This window comes from Prionailurus bengalensis, chromosome A3 (assembly GCF_016509475.1).
Source record: "Prionailurus bengalensis isolate Pbe53 chromosome A3, Fcat_Pben_1.1_paternal_pri, whole genome shotgun sequence".
In the NCBI taxonomy this organism is placed as follows: Eukaryota; Metazoa; Chordata; class Mammalia; order Carnivora; family Felidae; genus Prionailurus; species Prionailurus bengalensis.
Genome location: NC_057354.1, coordinates 39,485,418 through 39,510,571, shown reverse-complemented (window position 1 = coordinate 39,510,571; position 25,154 = coordinate 39,485,418). Strand labels below are relative to the sequence as shown.

Sequence of the window (25,154 nt, the reverse complement as noted above, 5' to 3'; positions counted from 1 at the left end):
GAGAATTGATTTCCACAATTATTGCATTACAACAAGTGCCTAATTTTCAACAATTATACAGATATACCACACAAGAGAAAAAATGGCCCATGCTAACAAACAAGATAAACTGACAAAACAATCTCAGAGGAAGTCCACATGTTTCAAGCTTACCAGACAATGACCTTTAAACCACCACCTTAAAAAGGAAATCAAGAAAACAATGTATAAACAGAAAATCAAACAAGAATTTCTGAAAGAATTTCTGAAAAGAAAAATTATTAAAAAAAAGAATTTACAATTCTGGAGCTCAGAAGCACAATAAGAATAAAAAATTCACTTGAGGGGTTCAACAGCAGAAATGAGTGGGCAGAAGAAAGAATCAGTGAACCTGAAGATAAAAGAACTGAAATTATCAAGCACAAAAAAATAAACACAAAAGAATGATGTGAACCAAGCCTGAAAGACTTGAGGGACACAAACAGACCAACACATGCATTATGGGAGTCTCACAAAGTGAGAACAAGTCAGAAAGATAATTTGAAGAATAAGGGACAAAACATCATAAATGTGATGGAAGACATCAATCTACAAATCAAAAATATCAAAATATCAACAGACTCCAAGTGGAATTCAGAATTCACAGAAGACACATCATAATCAAACTGCCAAAGACCATGACAAAAGCAACAAGACAGAACTAACTCATCATGTATATGGGATCCTCGATAAAATTATCAGTTGATTTCCCATCAGAAACTTTAGAGGCAGAAGGGGGAAGAGTGGTATGATTTGTTTAAAGGGATGAAAGGGAAAAAGAATGTTAACTGAAAATTCTATATTCAGCCAATCTGTCCTTGAGGGAGAAATAAACACATTCCCAGAGAAACAAAAGATTGAGGGAGTGTATTACCAGTAGACATACAAAATACTAATGGGGTTTCTCAGGTTGAAAAAAAAGCCTGCTAGACAGTAAATTGAAGCCATAGGAAGAAATTAGTATCTCTAGTAAAGATAAAAGCTAGTTTACTGCAATTTTATAGTTTGCAAACTATTTCCTACATAATTTAAAAGACAAATACATAAAAACTAATAATAAACCTATGTTACTGGGCACACAAAGTATAAAAATGCAATATATTACACTAGTAGCATAATATGGGCAGGATGATGGTGCTATGTAACAGTTTTTGTACGCAAATAAAGTTAAGCAGGAATCAATCTGATAAAATAATAACTTTATAACTTTTGGAGGTTATACACAATCCCCATGGGATTTCTTTGTAACCACAAAGAAAAACCTATATACAATATGCATAAAAGCTAAGGGAATCAAATGATATCACTACAAAAAAGAAAATCAAATGAACACAAAAGGAGGCAATAATGGAGGAAATGAGGAATAAAAAACTTTAAAACACACAGATAACAGCAAAACACCAGAGGTGAGTGCTTCCTGGTCAGTAATTACTTGAAACATAAACGATTAAACTCTCCAATCAAGAGACAGAGATTGGCAGAATTTAAAAAGAATTAAAAAAAAAGATCAGACTACATGATGCCCACAAGAGGCTCACCAAAGATACAAAAAGATTAAAAGTGAAAATATAAAACAAAATATTCATGAAAATAGTAATCAAGAGAGCTGTGGTAGTTATATCAAACAAAACAGACCTTAAGTCAAAAATCATTAGAAGAGATAAAGGATATCAAATATTGATAAAAAGATCAAGTCATCAAGAAGATAAAACCATTATAAATATATATGCACCAGACCACAGACCCCCCCCCCAATTATATGAACAACAATGACACAATTGAAGGGAAAATAGAGATCTATACTAAAGAGATTTAAATATCCCACTTTCGATAATGGAGGAAAGTCAGGCAGAAAATCAAGAAGGAGACAGATGACCTGAACACTATAAACCAAATGTACGTAACAGATATATACTGGATACAATAACATTTTTCTCAAGTGCACATGGAACACCATCCAGGATATTATGCCACAAAACAAATCTCAAAAGTATAAAAACAATGAAATCACAAAAAGAATCTTTTCTGCTCACAATGGAATAAAACTAGAAGTCAATAACAGAAAGAAAATCGCAATATGATATAAATATATGCAAATTAAACAACACACTTTTGAACAATGGGCAAAGAAAAAATCAAAAAATACATGGAAACAAATGAAAACAAATGTATAAAAACTTATGGCATGAAGCAAAAAGAGAAATTTATCTGAGAGAAATTTACAGCTCTAAACATATACGTTGAAAAGGAAGATCCCAAATCAATAATCTAATTTTACACATCAAGGAACTAAAAAAAAAAAAAAAAAAAAAAAAAAACCTAAACAGAAAGGTACCAGAATAAAGGAAATTATTAATAAAGACAGGTGGAGACAAATTAAGAATAAAAAAAAAAATTGAAAAGATCACCAAAATAAGGGCTGGCCTTTTGAAAAGATAAAATTTACAAACTTTTAGCTATATTAACAGAGAACACTAAAATTACTAAAATCAAAAATAAAAGTAGGTACAGAACCATCAATTTTACAAAAATAAAAATTTAATAAGACTACTATGAACAATTACACACGAACAAATTGGATAACCTAGATAAAATAAACAAATACCTAGAAACAACTAGAAATACTTACCAAAAACCAACTCGTTGAAAAATAGGAAATCTGAATAGACCTGTAACTAGTAAGGAGACTGATCAGCATTCAAAAATCTGGAGAAGCGTTGCCCCCATAAAAAAAAAAAAAAAGCCAAGGAATAGATGAATTCTATCAAACATTTAAAAAATTAACACTAATCCTTCTCAAACTCCTCCACAAAAAAAAAAAAAAAAAAAAGAGGGAACACTTCCTAACTCATTCTATATAACTATTACCAACATTACCCAAAACCAAAGCCAGAAAAAGACACTACAAGAAAACTATACAGACCAATATTCGTTATAAATAACTAGGCAAATATCTTCAACAAAATTAGAACTGAATTCAGCAGCAGCTTAAAAGGAATACATGCCTTTGTATTGGAAAGGAATAAGTAAAATTATCTCTGTTCACAAATGACATGATCATATATGTAGAAAACCCAAAGATTATTAGCTTGAATTCAACAAAGTTGCAGGATACAAAATCAACCCACAAAAATCAGTTACATTTCTGTGTACTAACAATGAACAACCATTAAGCAGTAAAGGGAAACAATACCATTTATAATAGCATCATAAAGAATAAAATACTTAGTAATAAACTAAGGTGAAAGACTTGTACACTAAAAACTACAAAGCAATGCTGAAAAAGTATTATTTATATTTTACTGTCATTTTTAAAAAAGGAATAACAAGCATTGGCAAAAATGGGGGAAAACCCCTGTGCATTGCTGATGGCAATATGTAAAAGGGTACAGCCACTGTGGAAAACAGTTTTGTGGTTCCTCAAAAAGTTAAAACACAGAATTACCATATAATACAGCAATTCCGCTCCTAGTTTATATACCCCAAAGAACTAAAAAATATTTTTTTTTATTCTTAACATTATTCACAACAGCCAAACGGTGTAAAAACTCTAATGTCTATCAACAGATGAATGAAAAAAATGTAGTATATACGTACAGTAAAATAGTATCTAATCTGAAAAAGGAATGAACTTCCTGATACATGCTATAATATGGATGAACCTACAAAGCATTATGCTAAGTAAAGCAAGCCAGACATAAAGAATACTGTATGATTCTACTTATGTGAAGCCTAGAACAGCCAAATTTATTGACACAGAAAATAAAATACAGATTACCAAAAGCTGTATGGGGGGAGGATGCGAGTTATTTAATGGATGCAGAGCTTCTATTTGGGAAGATGAAAAGGTTTTGGAAATGGGTCTTGAAAATGGTTGCACAACACTGTAAATGTACTTAAAGTCACTAAATTGTACACTTTAAAATGAGTAAACAGATTTTAAATACACTTAAGGACCAAGTCAAGTTACCAGAAATTTGAACTGGTTTCTTATGCTGAGATTAATATGTCTAATAGTCTTCCAGGTACACATTTTCTTATCTGTCCAGCCCCATACCACCTGAACAAGTGGAAGAATTCAGAGACTATACAGCATATATTTTTTGTGTTTGTCAAAGACACTCATAAGTATGGTTAAACTCAATATTCTTATGAGCCACATGCATAATTATATCATTAAAACAATCAAGATGTTAGACACCTGAGTATCTCCATAGAGGTACACCCATTATTTTAGCAATCAAATAAGATAAATAACTCCAGCCCCCATCCTATCTATATGCTTTGAGGCTGCACAGACTGTCCTTACATGCGGACTGACTTCCCGCCATGTTGCTGGAGCTCCTTGATCTCCGCCATCCTTCCTGGGTCTCCTCCTCCTCTTTTCATGCCTATAACCTCACATCTCTCACCCAGGCTGCGCCAAAACTCAAAATGCCTCTCTGTTTTGTCTTTTCTTTCTAGACTTCTCATGTCCACAAAAGGTCAAGATACTTTCCTTAAAAAAAAAGTCATCTCATCTGATGTACGAACTATGCTATTCCTTTGTATGTGAAAATTGTTCAGTCAACTCCTGTTTTAAACAATTTTTCCCTTTCAATAACATTAAAATTCACATACAGTGAATTTTAGTGAAGGCCAGAGAAGTTTTAATTCACTTGTTATCTACTCTAAATGATAAATAACAAAAGTTATCAATTTAAAAAAATTAGCCTTTAATTCAGAAAGCATTTTCTGTTTCAGATGCCCTCTTCTCAAATCTGACAGTGTAAATTTCTAAATTCTTTAACTAACATACACTCATAAAGGAAACAAAAAAGTAGCCCTAATGTTTCAAAATAACCAATTGTTTTTTAAAAAAATCTTCCTTCACAGGTTTTAACTCAACTTACTATGCATAAAACAAACTAGCAAACAAATACACATAAGGACCTCCAGTAGACTCTACAAAATAAAATTTCAATAAACAGTCACAATTCCTACCTTCTTAAAGCAGACTGACTAAATCCAAAGTACACATATAGTTATAGTTACAGGCATAGAAAAAAATCTACATTGTATTATACATTGGTTAAGAGCATAAATATGATTAGTAGTGAATACGGAGTCAAAAGAAGTTTCATGCAAGAGAAAGGTTCATTCTAGAAAAAAAAAAAACAGCAAGCTTTGGAGCTATGTAACAAATGAAGAGACAAGTTTAGGGAAGTCACATGTTCTTTGGCTAGGGCACATAAAAGCAGAACTGGGATCGTATACCAGCAATGTTTAATCCCAAAACTTTTGCACTTCCGGAGTTAACATGGAAGATACATACACATCAAAATAATGGAAGTAACTCCATTATTACGTGCCTGATGAGTATTTAGCAGTAAGCCTCTACTTACACACACATATATGCAGTCCGTGAAAGTTTTTACCCCAAGAGAATCACTAATACAAGTACAAAATGTGGAAAAGCTCTAACTCTGTTATATTCATATGACAGACACAATCACAAATCTAAGTTTGATGAGAGAATCCCCTATATGTCAGGATAGTATGGTTTCTTCAAAAACTGAATATATCTTGGTCCAATATCTAGGCAAACAACCAGCAATCTGAAACCCATGGCTTCTCTGGAGTTAGAGCAAACTAGACCTTAGTATTTCCAAAACCCAAAAGGCACATATATCTTCTGCCCTGGCATGGATATAGCCAGGCATATGGACTACTGTTAACTGCTATCTTGTTGATCTGTATTTTGTTACACATCTGGTTTTTGTTGTTGATCCATACTTTGATTGTTTCATCAGTAATCCTCAATATGGTTCTACATCAAAGGCATAGGTAAAACTATAAATTGTATTTAAATCTTTGTTTTGAATACTTACATGGAAATTCAATAAATATTTCAGAAACGAAGACTAAGACTTTATAAAGACTTCTTCATGTAGAAGTACGATCAGAGGGAGAAAAAAAGAAAATTAAAGGAAAACATTGGCTTTGGCTACCACCAGTCTGTAATTCATCGCAAAATATCTGTCTGCACTGACCAAAATGTTAAGTAAAATCTGTTAACTAGTATAATTCATTTAATGGATTAAAAAGAAAACAGAATCTGTGAAGTTACAGACTTATGAAATACAGAGACACACAGAAAAAACTTTTCATCTTGTGGTCTTAACACCAAGTCTGTATATATACAAAAAAAAAAAAATGTGGTTTTTGTTTCGGTATTAGTTTAAAACATGCTTAAATACAAGGACAATTCACACAGCACTTAGTGGTATACACTCCAAGGTACAATGAAATATATGTGCATATTGTTAAAACAATTTTGGAAAGTAGGTAAAAGGACCAAGAGAGAAATAAAAGTGGAGGAAAAACAAAACCATGTAGTGAATCATGAGTCCCTATATAACTTATTTTTTCTATTTTAGAAATTAACCTTACTTCACAAATGTTTGACTAAACCATTGTTCACAACCTCACACAGAGTATCAAGATAAAAATTTAATGTTTTCAAACATTACAATGAATGCCATTATTCTCAACATTCTTAGAAGTTATTTAGCCTAATTCTTTCATGGTGTACCAATCTGTCAGTAGCCAAGTTCTTTTACAAAGCAAATCAATGAACTCCATAAAGGGATTAAATGGGATAGAATATTAAAATTATTTCTTACAGTTGCTTTATGTATCAAGAATCAATGCTAAAGTAAATGCATTTGGAATGGTAATACTGTAAGGTTTTTCTACACTTTAAATTATTACTACACAATAGGCTCAGTGTCTATGTTTACACTCATTTTTACTTAAAGCTCTTTTGACATTTAAACTCACAGAAACTGAAATCATGACATTTAGTTACTAAGTACTATATAAACAAAAACATACAATGCTGATAAATACACATAACGCATAAATTTTCATCCTTGTCTCAATTAAACATCTATGAACAGTTCAATAAAATCTTTGTTAAATTTATTAGTAAACTAACTTTTAAAACAATAAAACCGATGTTATATTACAAAGACGTAAATGTATACATCACCTACATTAAAAAGCATCTGGCTTAATTTTTAAGCCCATCATTCCCACATGAATCCTTACAATACAGTGAGGAAAAGGTGAAACAAAGTAACAACAAAAATGCCATCATGAGAATAGTTTTTAATTTCTTCAATTCACACAGGTATTTACTGAATATCTACTGTGCAGCAAGTACTATGACAGATGCAGAGATATGAAGGGGAGTGAAGACATCATCCCATTTTCCTAGTAATTGCAATCTTATATAGAGATACAACCGGATCAAGATAATACCCTGTGATTGAATACATAAAAACAAATTAATATAAATGCTCTATGGAAAAGAACATAGCTCTATGAAAGTATATAATAAAGGAAACTGTTTCAAAGTAAGGGCTCAGGGAAGACTTCAAAAAAAAAAAAAAAATAGAAGGGTTTCAAGGTGAGAAATGAAAGCTAAGAAAAATTTAGGTGACAGAAGTCCTTAAGGGGGATGGAGGGAGAGGCAAATACAGATAAAGACCCAGCAGTGGGAGGGATCACAGTACATTCAAGAAACAAAAAGGGTAGTGTGGCTAGAGGCAGAGACCAAGAAAAGGAGTAAGAGGCCAAAGAGGAGAGGGGCCAGATCATAAATTTCAGCCCATTTTAGTATTTTAGTCCTCATACTAGTCTTTACTTTTAACTGTAAAGTGAAAAATGCCTGTTTCTAATTCAAGTTCTACTTTTGCAACATCTTTGCTGTTAATGAAAGCATCACAAATAACTGCTTGAAGAAAAACCCAGAGTGATCTTTGTTACTTGAGGCAAAAATAGATTGCCAGTTTTTTTAATTAAATTCATTTTAAGATCATTTAAAAGAGGGCAAAAATCACCACCCACTCAAAATAAAAGATTTCTATCTAAGAAGCTGAGGAGTTTTGTTCTGAGCCTTCTTCTGCTTTGACTGATCATTTTGCTTTTAAAGTGTAGTACTCAAACTAAATACAAAGAGGAATCAATATCAAAAAATTAAATAGGAAATACTCCTTTCCAATATTTGTATCCCTACTAAATTCCATCCATTCCATTTTCCTAACTGTTTAGTCATTTTAAATTGTGACTAACATCAAATATTTAATAATATAGTTGACATAGTTTGAAAATCTGGGGCAGTGCCCACCTCATCATAGTTATTAATTTTTTTTTAATTCCTTTTACCATTATAGTCCCTAACCCCTCTCCATGTAATACTCAGTGACATAATTATATTCTTATTTCCCCATTTCTAGTGATTAATAAAAATATTAACATTCAAAAAAAGTTATCGTAAATTTACTCAGAACAAAAATACTTGACTTTGCACTGAAATCAAAATATTAAGACACACTCTTTTTGGTGATTTCTAAATATCAATAGTCAAGTTAGTACACAGATAAAATAAAACGAAATTCACTACCTACACTGAAATAAGATCTCAGTGGCTGAGAGATTGAGGAATTTGATTTTTTTTTTTTTGTCAGCCATCACCTCTTGTGGAAATAATTTAACAGAAGAAATTAGTTATAATGAAAATGAGAGCAAATAAGGTTGAACTTCTATGCCAAACATGCTAGTTTTTCAAGATGAAAGATAACACACATGCCTCTCTCTAGTCAACCCACACATCTCAAAATATTTTTATATACTTCAAAAAATGAAGATTCACACTTACAAAGTCTTCACAGTTCACAATTTCTAGTTAAGTATTTTCAAATGACTATAAATCAAATTTGAATATATGTAAGACATGAAATCTATCAAGATATGAAATATGAAGTTTCTTCCTAAATGACCCATTTTTTAAATTGTCATACCTGAGTAAAATAATTGTATACTTTTCATCTAACTTATCTTCATCATTTATTACATTTTGTCTTTGTTGTTCCATATGAACATTAAAAATAATGACTCAAACATCTAAACTTACAGCTGTAGCTATTTTCCCTAACACTAATTAGGAAGAGAAAATTAGCAGAAGCATAGCAGAATCTTTGCCAATCATTTGCTCCCTCTAAAGAAAGGAACAACAATGCTTCTCTGAGTGGTGTTATAGAACATTAGCTTGGAAGTAGTAAAGGAGAACAGAATTCATATCAATTAAAGCTGAGAATTTTTGTCCCTACAAAGAAGCAATGCCATCTTTCTATCATATCCATCCATACATCCATGTATGTATCTCTGTCTTTCTACTACATCTTCAGACTACAGTTCAGTAATTGTATGTTTTTATGTGAGAGCTATACTTTAAATTCACATACACACATGCTGTGTTACAGACTGTTAACACTGAAGTATTCCCACTTAATATACCTATGTGGCAAGGAGAGAGAAAGAGAGATTCAAAATAACAGTCAAAAATTAAAAAGTACCCTTTCATTAGTTTTAGAAGATTTCAGGAAACCAACTCAATTTGAAAAGTTTATACTGCTTTTTCTGTATAAATTGTATTACATGGAAACAAAAAAGGTGACAAGAGAAAGTTCTTTATAGAAGTCCAACTAATAAATGAAGACAAAATGATAAAATTAGGATAAGATCATCAATGGCTGCTAAAACCATTAGGTGAAAGGTGATAGGAAATTTTACAATGGATGGATTAGGCTGACAATACTGGAACCTAGTGATCAGTCTTAACACAGAGAGGGAAGCAAACACTATTGCCTTGCGACATTATGGAAAAGAAGTATGAAGTATTCCTTCAAAAAATTAAACCCAAGTCTGATCAAGTCTCTGGATTTAACCACCAGCCTATAAGAAACTGGACTCATAAGAAATACTGTGGACCGAAGAACACATTAGACACCACAAAGATTCAGTCAGCAAAACCCAAAATGTGAAAATTTCTATACGGCAAATAACTTTTTTTAATGCTTCTTTATTTCTGAGAGAGAGTGTGAGTGGGGAAGGTGGAGAGACAGAGAGAGAGACAGAGACAGAATCCGAAGCAGGCTCCAGGCTCTGAGCTGTCAGCACAGAGCCCAACGTGGGGCTCAAACCCACAGACCACAAGATCATGACTTGAGCCGAAGTCAGACACTCAACTGACTGAGCCACCCAGGCACCCCGGCAAATAACTTTATTTATCAAACAAAATTATGGGAGGTGGAGGGTGGGGGGGGACAGAGAGGAAAAAGAACTATATGTTAAAAGATACTTAAGAAATATATTAAACGCAGCATTTGGATCTTGTTTAGATCTTAAACAAATCAACTGTATTAAAAAGAGGTAAAACCCCTCATGAGACAATTGTAAAAATCTTAATACTAGTTGGACATTTAATTATATTAAAGAATTATTAATTTTTAGGTGTGATTGATAGTGTTGTTATAGTAAAGCAACAAAAAATATGTCTCTTTTAGAGATACATACATATGCACACATACATATATTTACAGAAAAATTTGATATGATATACAAGAATTGTTTCAAAATAATTTGGAAGCACTGGTGTAAGATGAAATAAAATTGGCCATGTTTTAACTGTTGAAACAGGTGATTGGTGCATAAAGATTCATCATACCACTCTATTTTTATATATGTTTTTAAATGCTCATTTAAAAGTTTGAAAAAAATACAGAATTGTCCTTCATAGACAGTTAACCTCTGAGGTGTTCTTATTTAGCATACTAATTGAGCTCACCTACCCATGAGGCACTATTGCAGTTACAGAGACACAATATAATAAGAGACAAGCACTTAAAAATTCCCTACAAAAAAGCAACTGGCAGATGAAATAGAATTATTAAGTGAAAGCACATAATTCCAGAGATTTACCAACAGCAGTTGACAAATATGAACATGAACAATAAAGTGGGTTGTGGTTTGGTTTTTTGTGGGTTTTTTTCTTTTTTTTTGTAATCATCTCTCATCTCTTCCCTGTCTGATCCATAGCTTGCCAGTATTACTAGAGTAGCAAGTCAAAGTAAAAATATTGTCTATTTATAGGAATTCCTTCTTTCTATACAATGATTTTATGTTTGGCAATTTTTGGTTCCCTCCTTTAGGATGCCTCAAAATCAAAATTATGACAAATACATTCAGCTACTCTCCAGCTTATTTAACTTTTTACTACAATATAACAAAAAGCATTTAATTACAGTAGAACAAAACTGAGCAAAGAAAAAAATTAAAAACAACATCTTGAGAACTTTCCATGTAATCTTGGGTATCAAGGTCAAAATGTCCTTCTATAAAAAATTTAAGTAATAATGGTAAACTGTAACACTTGAAATTGGTATATTGTGCTAGCCCAGTAAATACTGTTCATTTCCTACAAATAGAAACTATGGCAGAGAATTATAGACTTCTTTTAAAACTTAATTGGAAATTTCATACATAAAAAATTAAGTCATTATAAAAAAATGAATCTACTTATATATACATTTATAAGCAGTGGTTTAAACATTTCAAAATAAAATACAAAACTATAGTTGTTCTTTATCATTGTTTTAATTTATAATTTTAAAGGATCTGTTAAAACACTAAAATTCTCTTTACTAATATTTTAGCATAACTGAGCACTGGATAGGAAACAATGAAAGAAAGCACTTACAAAAGATATCTATCATGTAAAGAAATAAACAGATATTACTTGTAGAATGAGCCATTCCATTTTTTTTTTTTCATGAAAAAGAAGAGGCTAGTCATTAATTTCTAGGTCACAACAGAGGAGCAAGTAACATTAGATGGAAAAAACAAAAAAACTGTTCAACAGAAATACAATTTTGACCACACCACCTCACTCCCCATGAAAGACTTTTAGTTCCAAACAGCATGAATGAAAAAACTGAAATATATAGAGCAGTTGTAACCCACTTATAAAGCTTATATTGGGATATAAGAGTAATTAGGGAATAACAATGAATAACTGGTGTTATTCAATGTATTTTTCTGATTTGGGGACATATTTTGGTGTCTGATATCTCTGAAAACACCCAACTGTGAGTTATCTGATAATCCAATTCAACCCTACACTGTTATATGAATATTCAAATAGAAGCAGCCAATATAAAGGCCAAGCCTTAATGCAGAGATGAGCAGACCCAACATCGGGCAATATAACCTGGTATCGCTACTGCTTTGTCAATTGTTCTGGCAGCAACAGAAATCCACCTCTATCTGAGAGGCAAAAAGTGTTTTAAAAGAACATCAGGTACTATATCCTTAGAAAAGTAACCAGCTAGGGGCGCCTGGGTGGCGCAGTCGGTTAAGCGTCCGACTTCAGCCAGGTCAGGATCTCGCGGTCTGTGAGTTCGAGCCCCGCGTCAGGCTCTGGGTTGATGGCTCAGAGCCTGGAGCCTGTTTCCGATTCTGTGTCTCCCTCTCTCTCTGCCCCTCCCCCGCTCATGCTCTGTCTCCCTCTGTCCCAAAAAAAATAAATAAACGTTGAAAAAAAAAAATTTTTAAAAAGAAAAGTAACCAGCTAAAACAGCAACTAAGAAAGAAAATTAAATGAATGAAGCACTGGAAAAAAAGAGATCTACTAGCCATAAAATAACGGAGCTGAAGTATTCAATACCAGTTTCTTACAAACAAAAGAATAACTGAGACCCAAAAAGGAAGAGGCACATGGTCCTAGAACAAAAAAAAATCTGTCCTGTTGGGTCTCTAGTTCTATATTCTTTTCATTACACAGCACTACTTTCTCTATCAATGAATGATGTCTTAATCAGACCATTACTAAAATAATTTGCATTTATTTTGCTGAAAACCCTGGGCAAGCAGGTTAGATGTGTATGTCCCAATCAGCTTGTCCAATGATCCCATTATAACTTGAGGTAGAACTACTACCTTCACTTGCCCAAGGTCACATATGTTTTCAAGCAAAATCTGAAAACCCACATGTTTTGCCTTCTTGAAAAAGAAAAATTCTGCCTAAAATGCAAACAATGAGGTGAATGTGTTCTCTTCACAGACAGAAAAGCCTAATTGGGCTGTTGTTTCCCATAGATTTGTCCACTGGAATTCCATACTAGACTTCTTGTTCTAAACTCACAGTATCCTGTACAGTTCCATCAATCGAAGACCATAACCTGTGAAATTAGCATGTTCCAAGTCCCTTTCATAAAGTTACCTTTCTTTCTCAAATGTTAAAAATCCTGAAAAGCACCTTATTTCTTCTAAACTTTACATCCAGAGCAATGAGTGCTAATTCAGAAGTAAACATAATAAGTATCTATTAAATCTATTACATTGTTTTTTAAGAATTTCTTGCATCTATTTTTTCAATACTTAAAATTTCACTGATATTCTAACACATATCTTGACTCAAACAATCTATGCTATACTCTCATTAAATCATAAAGACTTTGACAGTAAATTTTGTAATAAATATTTTACATGTAGACATAATACCATACTATACAAAACATATACTCTTCTCTAAAACTCTGTGAAATACTAGTTTTTCTTTGTTCTTCCTAACGTACTTTCAACTATATCCAATCCTTACAATAACTTAAAGAAATCCAATATAAATGAATCTAATCAAAACAAACTCAAAGGGCCACACCACCAAAGCACCAAATCCTTAATATTAATTACTCCAAGAACAACTATGGAATAGTTTTTTTAAAGTGTCATATTATAAATGTGGATTGTAACATGAATTATGTTAATATAATTTCCTAAATTTAAATAACACACAATAGGTTGCTAAAAACAATTAAATGCAACCAAGCAATTACTTCAAATAGCAAAAATGTCATCTGTTTTATATAATGCCAGTTATTCATTTCTGTCAAAACTGTCTCGCAGAAATCATAAATAAATGGGAACAGTATATACCTAAAAATGTTCTGAGAAACTTACCATCATTTTGGCTCTTGCCCTTCATCTCTTCCTTCCACGACAGGATGGTGTTCAGGGGAACATAGTCCCTTATGTATTCTTTGCGTCTCTCCTCTAAGGTCATCTTCAGTAAACGTTCTTGCAAAACAAAAGCAGAATCTCCATTTGTATTTAACTTTTAAATTCAGCAATTATTTTATAATTTAAACATTAATTGTATAAACAAATCAAAGAATTAGTGTGGGCCTGAGAAACATCAAAATGAAAATCTAATGATTTCATATTTGACTGTTAAAAAGTGTTAACACCATGTTACTGGGGCAGTGGGAGGGAGGGGGAATCAAAGCCTGATGAGGAAGACTCTTTTGTGATAGACCAAGAAATAAGTGAACTCTTTCCTTTTTTTTTTTTTAATTTTTTTTTTAACGTTTATTTATTTTTGAGACAGAGAGAGACAGAGCATGAACGGGGAAGGGTCAGAGAGACAGGGAGACACAGAATCCGAAACAGGCTCCAGGCTCTGAGCTGTCAGTACAGAGCACGACGCGGGGCTCGAACTCACGGACCGCGGGATCGTGACCTGAGCCGAAGTCGGCCGCTTAACCGACTGAGCCACCCAGGCGCCCCTAAGTGAACTCTTTCAATCAACATCTACTAACAGTCTACTATGTGCCAGTAATGTTTATACACTGCAGGTACAAAGGTGATCCTTAACGTTGAGGAGTTCACAAGACAAAACGGGAATAGATAATATACAAAATAACTGCTACATACATAAAACACAAAATCCTAAGACAAATACATAGAAATGTTAAGAGCACAAGAAAGGCAGCTACCAAGGTATTCCTTAATTCTAAAATGCCATCAACAATAAAACTACACTTTCAATGTAATATCTTTGTGGAGGTGATTAAACACAACTTGCAATATACATCTTGGTAAGATTAAAATATTCTTCAAATGCACCTTAGAATTATTAACAGTTGGTGTCACTTACAAAAAAGTCACTGTTCTTGGGGTGTCTGGGTAGCTCAGTCAGTTAAGTGTCCGGCTCTTGATTTCCACTCAGTTCATGATCTCACAGTTTGAGTTCATGCCCCACATCAGGCTCTGTGCTCCACACAGAGGCCACTTAGGATCCTGTTCCCCTCTCTCTCTCTGCCCCTTACCACCTCAAAATAAATAAACTTTAAAAAAAAAAAAAAAGCCCCTGTTCTTTATGAGTGGCAGGTACTTCACACATATAATGAAAATAATCTTTCCAACAACTCAGCAAAATTGGTATTATTATTTTTTTAAGGATGGTTTTTTAAGTTTATTTATTTATTTATTTATTTATTTATTGAGAGAGAGTGTGCACACACACACAAGTGGAGAAGGGGCAAAGAGAGAATCCCAAGCAGGCTCCACACGGTCAGCAATGTGGTGCCTGACACAGGGCTTGAACTCAAGAACTGCAAGATCTGACCTGAGCCAAAATCAAGAGTCGGAGGTTTAACCAACTGAGCCACCCAGGCACGCTGGTAGTATTATTATTATTTTGTAGGTAGGGAAATGAAGCATATCAATGTTCAGCACCTTGTCCAAAGCAAGAAAGCTTTCCATTCAAATCCAGTCACATATCTCCCTAAGTCAAAAACTATAGCCTAAACTATTAGTCACTATAGTGTACTACTGTCACAGGAAAAGCTCTTCAAAAAAGGCGATGTGTTTCTGTATGCCAGCAGCCATGTATCATATACTTTACCAAAGGTCTACACAATGTAAAGAGATTGACAGTTGTACTCTCCAACTGTCTGTCAGCAGATTACAAGATGAATGGATTTAAGGATAGTACCTAGTTTCAGGTGTCTAACTCTCATAAAATAATCACTTTAAAAGATTCTTTCACAGAAATAAACTGCCAAAGGTTTTAATATAAGTACAAGTGAATAAGAAATGGGGAGCCAACATTTGTCCTACTCCTAGAACTGGCTTTTCTTCAGCCACATTAAATGATAATAAGATATTTTAATTAGGTATGATAAAACCAAATCACAACACTACAATACTCAAAGGACAATACTGTATTGAATGTAAGATGCCTAAAGGGTATTCGAGTTGAAATCAAGAATATGGAATTCAGGAAAGAGGTTTAGCTTAGAGATTTTGGAAATTATGACCCAAACTTCTGGTCCTACAGGAAGTTAATAGGAAAAGGTAAGGGATGTGACCAAACCTAAAAAAAACAAAACAAAACACCAAAATCAGGGAGTGTACACAAAGAGGAAACTTAAATGCAAATAAATAAAATGAAATAAAACTTAGATGTCACTGGACGTACCAGGTGAATCAAAGTGCCAGTGATGTAGAAACCGGCAAAGTTATAATAAGTAGAAGAAGGGAAATACTGTCAATTGCTACAGAAAGATCAGGAAGAATAAAAATCAATAAGCCATTGGTGGAGTCTGAGTGGCTCAGTTGGTTAAGTATCTGACTCTTGATTTAGGCTCAGGTCATGATCTCCTGGTTTGTGGGACTGAGCCCCCATTGGGCTCTGTACTAACAGTGTGGAGCATGCTTGGGATTCTCTCTCCCTCTCTGTCCCTCTCTCCCTACCCACCTCAAAATAAACATTTTTTGTTTTTAAGTCCTTCCTTTAAGATAGGAACAGAACTGAAAAGACAAAGGACATGTAAAGAAATGGACAAATGAGACTACAGGGGAAGATATTATGGCTGTTCGTGTTACGTGACATGAATTTTCTCCGTGAATTAAAAGGAAATGTCATGTGTTTGTGTAGGAGAATGGAGGGGGGTCTTGATGGCATAGGAAGCTTTAAGGAAATGATAAATTTGGAAGACTCACACAAAGGAGAAGGGATGACTAGCACTTACCAAAACACTACTAAAAAGTTCAGATCACTAATACAGAAATATTACAACATCAGTGATCAGGTTGAGAGATATTTTGAAGCAACTCACAGTTTTAGTAAATGTCAGAAGGTAATACGGGAAGGCAACCTGGCCTCCGTGATTCCATTTATTTAAACATTTAAGTATGGACACTTAGAACAGAAATAAGATCAATAATAAGAAAATAAAACAATGAGATAATTTATGTCTCAGTTCTTAAAATTATAATACACATTAAGTGGTTTTAAATTATAGCTCAAAACAGTTTATTTAACATATGTGGACTTGAGAAGTCCTTAGTTATTTGTTTCAACAATGAAACATACTGAGGACCACAGACATCTATACAGTTTCTTTAGAATTACACAAAACTTGTCCTTAATGCTTCACCTTTACAATGAATCTCTGCTCTATGAACCAAGCATATAAGTAGGCAGACCTACGATTAGATGGCATACTGAGTAAAAGTATGTTTACAGAATGCCCTGACATTTCAATGAGGTGGGTAAGCCTTCCTTTAGATTTAAGTAACAGCTGCAAAAATATAATACCAGCCTCACAAGTGCAATGAAAGAAAAAAAGTCATGCATCCCATCAGCTTCTTTAATAGCAACAACCATACTGGAAATCCTTAGCTCCTTCTTTTTAAATATTAAATATTCCAAAAATAGACATCCTGATAAACTGAGACATACATTAAAGTCTTCAAATCACAATGTTTTTCCTTTAACATTAAACTTCATGCAAAAATAGGTTAGTTTTAGACAGGAGAAATTTACTTTGTTAGATACCTTTAATTGTGCATTTACTTCTTTATTTAGAAAATATTAATTTGGTTGTACTTTCCCCTACTGTTAGAAGAAAAAAAAAAATCAAGACATCAAAGATTCTAAAATGCCTGCTCTTCACAGTCCAAATATGTAGGTGTTAAATGAAGGAACCATTGTAACATTGTTACTTTAGGAACATTATTATGACAGAAAAATAGTTCCTAAGCAATAATCATTACTTCATCAATAAATTATGTACTGAAAACAATCTCCATGATTTCCACTATTTTGCCTTATTAACAATACAAAACTAACATTCCAAGACCATCAACAAAAATGGGCACAGATGATCTTTCAATGCTTACAAGGTAAATCATTGTTAAAAGTGTGTTGAAACTAAAGTAACTACTACTGCAAAAACAAAGATTATTTTACACTAATTTATATATACCAGGCTATTATTTTCAACAGCATTTGTTTTGTGACACCAGAATTTTTACTTCTATATAAGCCCATGATCATTAAGATAGAATTAAATGACATACAACCCAATCTTTCAATATTTTAGAGACCATTTTACTTGGATTGTTCAATTATATTAACTCTTCCCAGTAGTTCACTTAAAAAAGAATCCTTTCTTCATCCCCTTCCTCGGAATTATTTTAAGTAGGCCTTACATAAAGGATTCTTTTTCCACATTCATTCTCTTCCTTACGTCCACTGTTTGGCCTTAGTGTTCATAAAAGCCAGAGCTTGCAATAATAATCTACAAGTTTTAAGAGTTATTTTCAAGCAAATCAACTTTCAACCTAGTCACTCCATTATCCTTCTAATAAAAAGATAGGATTCTTCGGAGAAATTTGCACTACCCTCACCTGACCTCACTCTGGTACACAGGTTTAATCTATGTTAGCAGTAGCAATGCAAGTTCTCTTTGCTACTCTTCTGTAAAAAGCTACAGTGTGGAAAGAATGAAACAACTCCAGACACTAAAGTTTTATCTCAGATTTATCTAATTATGATGCCAGAGAAAAAGGGGAGAGGAAGAGAGAAGAGAGGGTTGGTTCGCACACTTCTGTCTTACAGAAATCAGTGCCACTGTCAATCTAGCTGATTTGGATGAGCTTTGATGTGCACAAAATTCAGAGGCAAGCTCATTCATGGAGAGTGGTATCAGTTTCACAACCTTACTCTGAGCAGCTTCAGATTACGAATGGGGATGAAATACAGAGAAACACACTGCAGAGAAAGCCCATTCAGACTTCTCTGAAAGCTCTTATCCTCGCGGACAAGACGCCCGTTTTCAGTTTCCCCTAGAGTTCCAGGTTTCCAAAGTCACACTGCGGCGCAGAAGGAAGAGGCCTGGAGAAGGGGTAAACGCCCGAAAGAGCAGACACTCTACCAGCTAGGGGGTGGGGGGCTAGAGGCGAGGAGTGAATAGTTGAGGGTCAGCTGGGCGCGAAGGCGCAGCAGCTGCAGCAGCCAATGTGCCCGCCGGCGGGCACGTGTGCCTGGGACAACCTGGCCAGGAGTCCAAAAGTCCCAGCTGGGGTCCCAGGAGAGGGTGGGGGACCTGAACAAGTTGTGCTGCGGCCCAGGAACTGCCTGCCGGTCAGGGGTCTCCGCCACCAGCCAGGCGCAGGAAGCCCCGCATGGGAAGAAGGTGACCGGGCGCGGCAGGCAGCAGAGGGGCGTGCGCCCACACGTGTGCGAGCTGCAGGTGCCCGGGGGCGGCGCGTGCACGCCGGTAAGCGCGCGCGTGTGCGCGTGTGTACACACGGACACGCGAGGGAGGCGGCACCGGCCGGGCAGGCGCGAGACGGGAGCTCGGGCGGGGGGCGCCGCGGCACACACAGCCTTGACCCCCACCCCCACCCGACTCCCACCCCCCACAGCCCCAGGACTCGACGGGCCAGTTACCTTTCTCCTCTCTCCACACCTTTTTCTTCTTGTTGCTGGGGTACATGTTGCCGTGGGGGTGGCTGGCTTTAAGCTGCAAGTTCCCCAGGCTCACGGGCAAACAGGGTGTGTGTGGAGTGGGAGGGGTGGGAGGGGACACTCGGGAGGAAAAAAGTGCAAGAGGCTCCGAGTCCCGCGCCGCTCGCCAGTCGCTTCTCTCAGCCCGCGCTCCGCTTCGGCTCCCACCCGCCTCAGCCCCGCGGCCGCCGCCAAAGCAGCACCTCAGCGCCTGTCAACTAGGTCACGCCTCGCGCTAACCTAACACCCGCGCAGGCCCCGCCTTCCAGCCGCTAGCCAGCGACGCCTCCCATTGGCTGCACCGCCCGCCGCTCTCCGCTTTCCAGTCACCGCGCGCCCCTACTTCGGCCCCAGGGCGCACGCGCAGGCGCAGGCTCGGGCCCGACGCCGAGGACGTTGGGGAGCTAGAGGGGGCGGAGCCAGGGCGCGAGGGGGCTGGAGATGGCCTCGCGTTTTCGGGGGCGGGGCGTGGAACGGACGCCTGGGAGGAGCGTGAGGCTGTTGGCGCTACACCAGGCTTCGCGCCGCTAGGAGGACCTGAGGGCGTGGCCAAGGGCCAGGTGCGCCAGGTGACTGGCTAACCAGCCGGCGAAAGCAGCCTGCGGAACTGGAAGATGTGAAGGTAAGAGGAGAATTGAGTCAGCGCGAATTGTTCGTGTCTACTCCAACTGGCCAGTCTGAATGGATTTTACCAGATAATCTGAAGCTTTCCTCTTGGTGAGTAAATTATAACCAAAAAAAGTGAAAGGATCGGGAAATAGCTCGTCAAACTTTAGTAAAAATTAGTTTTCACTGGAGTTCTGTGAAGTTTGCAAAGAACAAAGATAAACTGAACTACTCAAGGAACTGAAAAGTAGTGGGCAACCAACATGTTACATTGGAAACAAAAATCTGATATCAAAGCAGATCAACCAGAGCCAGGTCATCTTATCCTTTTGTTCCTTCTCCAGTTGCTTCAACTCAAGGCACTGGGTTAAAGGACTGGCTTGATTCTGAGTAATACTTACCGGTTGGTGTTCTGAAAATACAGTTCAGGTGGAGCCAACCAAAAAAGTAGGGTGATCCAAAATTTAGATCCTCTCCCCAAATGCATTACCTAGCTAAATATTAGACCATCCACAAGGCTGATTTGGTGGATGTAGTGAATCCACATTTATTTGACAATTAGGGTGCTGTTTTATGTATTGTACTTAAGCCAGGTGTGTAAGAGCTAATATTTGCAACACATTTTTTAATAATAAAAAAAGGAAGAAAGAAAGGCCCTGTTAAGAATTGTAAAAAAATGAAATGTTTTGAGTAACAGAACACTCATGAATATGATTCATGACATACTAATGTAATAATTTTTATTTTAATAATGCTTCTGCTTCTCTTTTTCTTTTAATGCTGTGAAATACATAAAAATTCATTTGGCTGGGAGAAATAAGGGAGCCTTCAAGAAGGAAGTGACATTTGGGCTAGTAATAAAAATATGCACTTATTTTTTGGCAATGGAAATAAAAGGAGGGCTCTGCTTCAAGATACATTACAAAGGTAGAATCAATAAACATTGGTAATGGAATAGATTTTGGGAACAGAATGAAGAAGAGAAAGAAGAGTTTCATGGGTTAGTTTAGGAGGAGGATGGCAATATTATTAATATTAGGCAATTAAGAGCAGTTGCAGATATTGTGGGAAATATATTGAGTTCTTATTTAGAAATGCTAAGTTTGAAGTGTCTGCTGGAAAGTGCATCATACTGGGCACTATCTTTTTTGTTACAAGAGAGAACCTGTTTCCACCCCAACCTAGAGTTCATCTGTGCTTTCTTAGGAACCTTAAATATGCTACTGATTATTCTTTATTTCATGTCAACTCAAGGAACTAGAACCATACATCAACTTTTAAACTTTCTCAAGTCTCTTTCATGATAAAAAAAAAAAAAAATCGCCCTGCAACTCCACAACACCTTCCAGCTACTGCATCTCCTTTCTTTCCAAATGGTTGTCAATACCTGCTGTGTCAGTTTCCTTACATCCCACTTTCAATTTTTCAGTCCCCTCTCTTCTAGGTTCTTTCCTATTAACTAACTGAAATAGGTCTTGCTAAGGTGACCAGTGACTGTCACATGCTATGTAATCGTCATTTTTCAGTCTTTCTCTTACAAGATCTCTTGGCAGCATTTAACACTCTTGACCTCTCATTCTTCCTTGCAGCATCCTTTTCCTTCAGTTTTTCTCACCCTTTTGAGATTCCTCCTGTATGGCCATTCCTTCTTAGTTTCCTTTACTGGCCCATCTTCCTTTGCAGCCATTACATTTTGGAGTTCATTAAGACTTAGTCTTATCCCCTTATCTCTTTTCACTATATACTTTTTTTTTAAACAACTTTATCCGTACTCATGGTTCAGTTATAATAGTGATTTTCAACCAGGGGAAGTTTTGCCCTGTAGGGAACACTGACAATGTCTGGATACATTTCTAGTTATTGCAACTGAGAAAAGAATGCTACTGGCATCTAGTGGGAAGAGGTCAAGGATGTTGCTAAGCATTCTAAAGTGCATGGTTCAGCCCCGCACAACAAATCATCTGGCCCAAAATGTCAACACTGCTGAGATTGGCAATCCGAGTAATACCAATGACTGCCAAATTTATTATTTTCAATAAAAATTTCTTCTTGAACTTTAGACCTATATGTGCTACCATATACTGTATCACAACTTTAAGAGGCAGCATTATGCACTGGCTAAAAGGTATTTGAAGCCAGACCATCTGGATTCAAATCCTACGTTTACCCTTATTGACTTTGTGACCCTTGCTTGGCAAGTTACTCAAAGTCTCTACACCTTGCTTATTTAAATTATTATATGGAGATGGTAATATAGTATCTACCTTGCTTGATGTGAGGATTGAATGCGTTAAAACACATAAAGTGACTAGCACCTAGTAAATGTGGCAAAGATGCTCACTAATACAATTTTCTTTCTCTTGGCCCATAGAAAAATGATATTTCCCAGCCTCCCACGAAGTTAGATAGGATGTGAAACTGTATGGTGAGTGGGTTATAAGGCAAAAGTGATGTATGCCATTCCAGGCCATCAAATCTTTTGTACACTTATGCATATTCTCTCTTTTCTTTTCATGGTGATCTCAGAAGCAGCATGTCAAGAAGGAAGGAGCTTGGATCCCTGAGTCACTCACTGCTTGAAGGAGTATCTCAAGGATCCAAGGAGTACCACATCAAGCTATGATATAAACAAAACACTTTTATTATGTTACAGCATTGGTATTTAGAGGGTATTTGTTTTAGCATTAACCATTATCATTGAAAAGTGTTAAATATTAATATTTACTCTCTCAAAAGTACCTGAAATGTACCATGTACCACACTGAGCTCATGATCTTTCCCCCACACTTAGACTTCTTCCAGTGTCTCTTATCTCTTTGAATGGCTCATCACCCATTCAGTTGAACAATCTAGAAACCTAAACACTATCCCTGATACCTCTTATAACTTTATTCTCATTTCAAATGAACTGCTATACCTTCTCAATTTTATCTCCTGTATCACTCTTGAATTCCTCACCTTTCCAATGACACTGCAATAAGCTCAGTGTGAATTTAACTGGACTACTACAAAGATTTCTTAAGTGGCCCCCATGTCTACTCTTGCCCCTCTTATGTCCATTCTATCCCCTGCATCACATTTTCAAATGTGATCATGTTGTGAAATGTGATATATATGTATATCTCCACTCCTGCTCCTCCTCCTCCTCCCCCTTTCCCCCTATACATGCCATGTGAAGACACAGTGAGAAGGTGTTCATCTGCAATATGGGACAAGAGCCTTTGCCATAACCAGGCTATGCCAGCATTCTGAACTGTGAGAAAATTAATTTCTGTTGTTTAAGCCACCCAATCTATAGCCTTTTACTATTGTAGCCCAAGCTGACTTATACAGTCTTATAAAAACTAAATCATTAAGAATAGAAGGCTCATCACCTACCAATTCTCCTTACCCCCACCACCCAATTTCTGGTTTCATTCATACCAACCATAGAGCTTTTCACTTCCTTGAACACATCTTATTCTCACCATATGGTCTATTCACGTTTGCCACTGTAACTGAGACATGATTTGCTTAGTGAGCCCATTCTTTTTTTTAACTGTTCTTTTTTTAATGTTTGTTTATTTATTTTGAAAGAGAGAGAGTACACATGAGCAGGTGAGGGGCAGAGAGAGAGAAAGAGAGAGAATCCCAAGCAGGAAACTGACACGAACTGTGAGATCATGACCTGAACTGAAATCCAGAGTGGGACGCTTAACTGACTGAGCCACCCAGGCACCCCTTAGTGGACCTACTCTTATTCTTATTCTTATTAAGCTCAAAAATCACTCCTTGGCAAAGCCTTCCCTAACACTGACCCCACCTGAGCCCTACCCACAGTGTTCTTTTATATGCCCTCAGTGCTCATTTACTTCCCTATATAGCATTTTTTACACTTTGTAATTATAAATATATTTGAGTGATTCTTTTGTTAATATTTATCTTTCACTCTGGACTCTCTTTCACTCTCTGAGGACAGGAAGTATATCTTTTTGCCCACAGAGAATGACACAATGCCGGATACAAAATAGATTCTCAATAAAAATTATTGAATGAGAAGAATGAGCGTCCATACAGAGATGTTGGTAAAACTGAGGAAGAGCATATGAGACCAAAAGAGGTTACCTTGGGGAGGCCATAATTTTAAAGCAAAGACTAAGAGAGTAACTGACAAGTGAAATTAACGAATGCCTGAAAAAGAATGGCATACATCATTAGCATATAGTAGGTATTCAAAAAGTGAATGAATAGGTGAGGAAGTGATAGAATGAGTGAGAAATTGTGTTCAAGCAAGTAGAAAAATATTTGCAGCTCAATTTTCAGAGAAACCAAAAATATGTTTTCAAGAAGATGTTTGTGGTTAGAAATATCAGATATCTCACAGATCAAGTAGGATGAGAACTGAGAAAAGATCATTGAATTTATAGTCTATGTAAATCAGTGAAAATAAAAACAAGTAGTTGAAGAAAAAGTGAAAAGCAATGAGAAGTGATTGTGGTCTGTTTTGTTTTAATGTTCAGAGATTAAAGGATAAGTAAAGTACATAGTAGTTGGAAGGACGCCAGAGTCAAGGGAAAATTTTTCTAAGAGACATGAAATGAAATGAAAAGTGTTTAAATTAAGAAGATTGGTGACAAAAGATTGAGACAAAAAAAGAGAAAAGAAGGACAAATGTCAGAAATACTAGAAAAAGATAAAGCAAATTTGGATAGAATCAAAAGTGAGGGAAGTCTTGGACTTAGAGTATAGAAAAAGCATTTCATCTTTTGTGATGAATTTGAAAAAAGAATGAAGATTCAAAAAAAATTTTAATGAAAAGAAAGTAGAGGGAAGATAGGTCCAATGAGTTCAGTTCAGTGAAAGTAGGAGGCAAAATCATCTGCTGAAAGATACTGATAAATCTGGATCCAAATGGGGAATGCAAAAAATATTTGGAAAATGTTTAACAGATTATATTTAAGAGTTTAAATAAATTATATTTAGGCAATTTTTAAAAGTACAGAAGTTAGGAAAGTCCCATTTTGAAGTCCCTTGGTGAAAGGAAAAAATACTAGGGAATAGACAGAATAATGGTCCCAAAGATTTCCAG

At 35.8% G+C, this 25,154-nt stretch overlaps 1 protein-coding gene across 1 annotated transcript in view; it reads right to left on the bottom strand.

Annotated features, from left to right (window-relative positions):
* MACROD2 (mono-ADP ribosylhydrolase 2) overlaps window positions 1–19,762 on the bottom strand; it is a 2,047,020-nt gene extending 2,027,258 nt beyond the window's left edge. The window contains 2 exon segments of the mRNA XM_043602917.1: window positions 13,861–13,977; window positions 19,424–19,762. Of these exon segments, the coding sequence (XP_043458852.1) occupies window positions 13,861–13,977; window positions 19,424–19,469 (163 nt within the window). The 5' untranslated portion in view covers window positions 19,470–19,762.
* Between the last annotated feature and the right edge of the window lie 5,392 nt (window positions 19,763–25,154).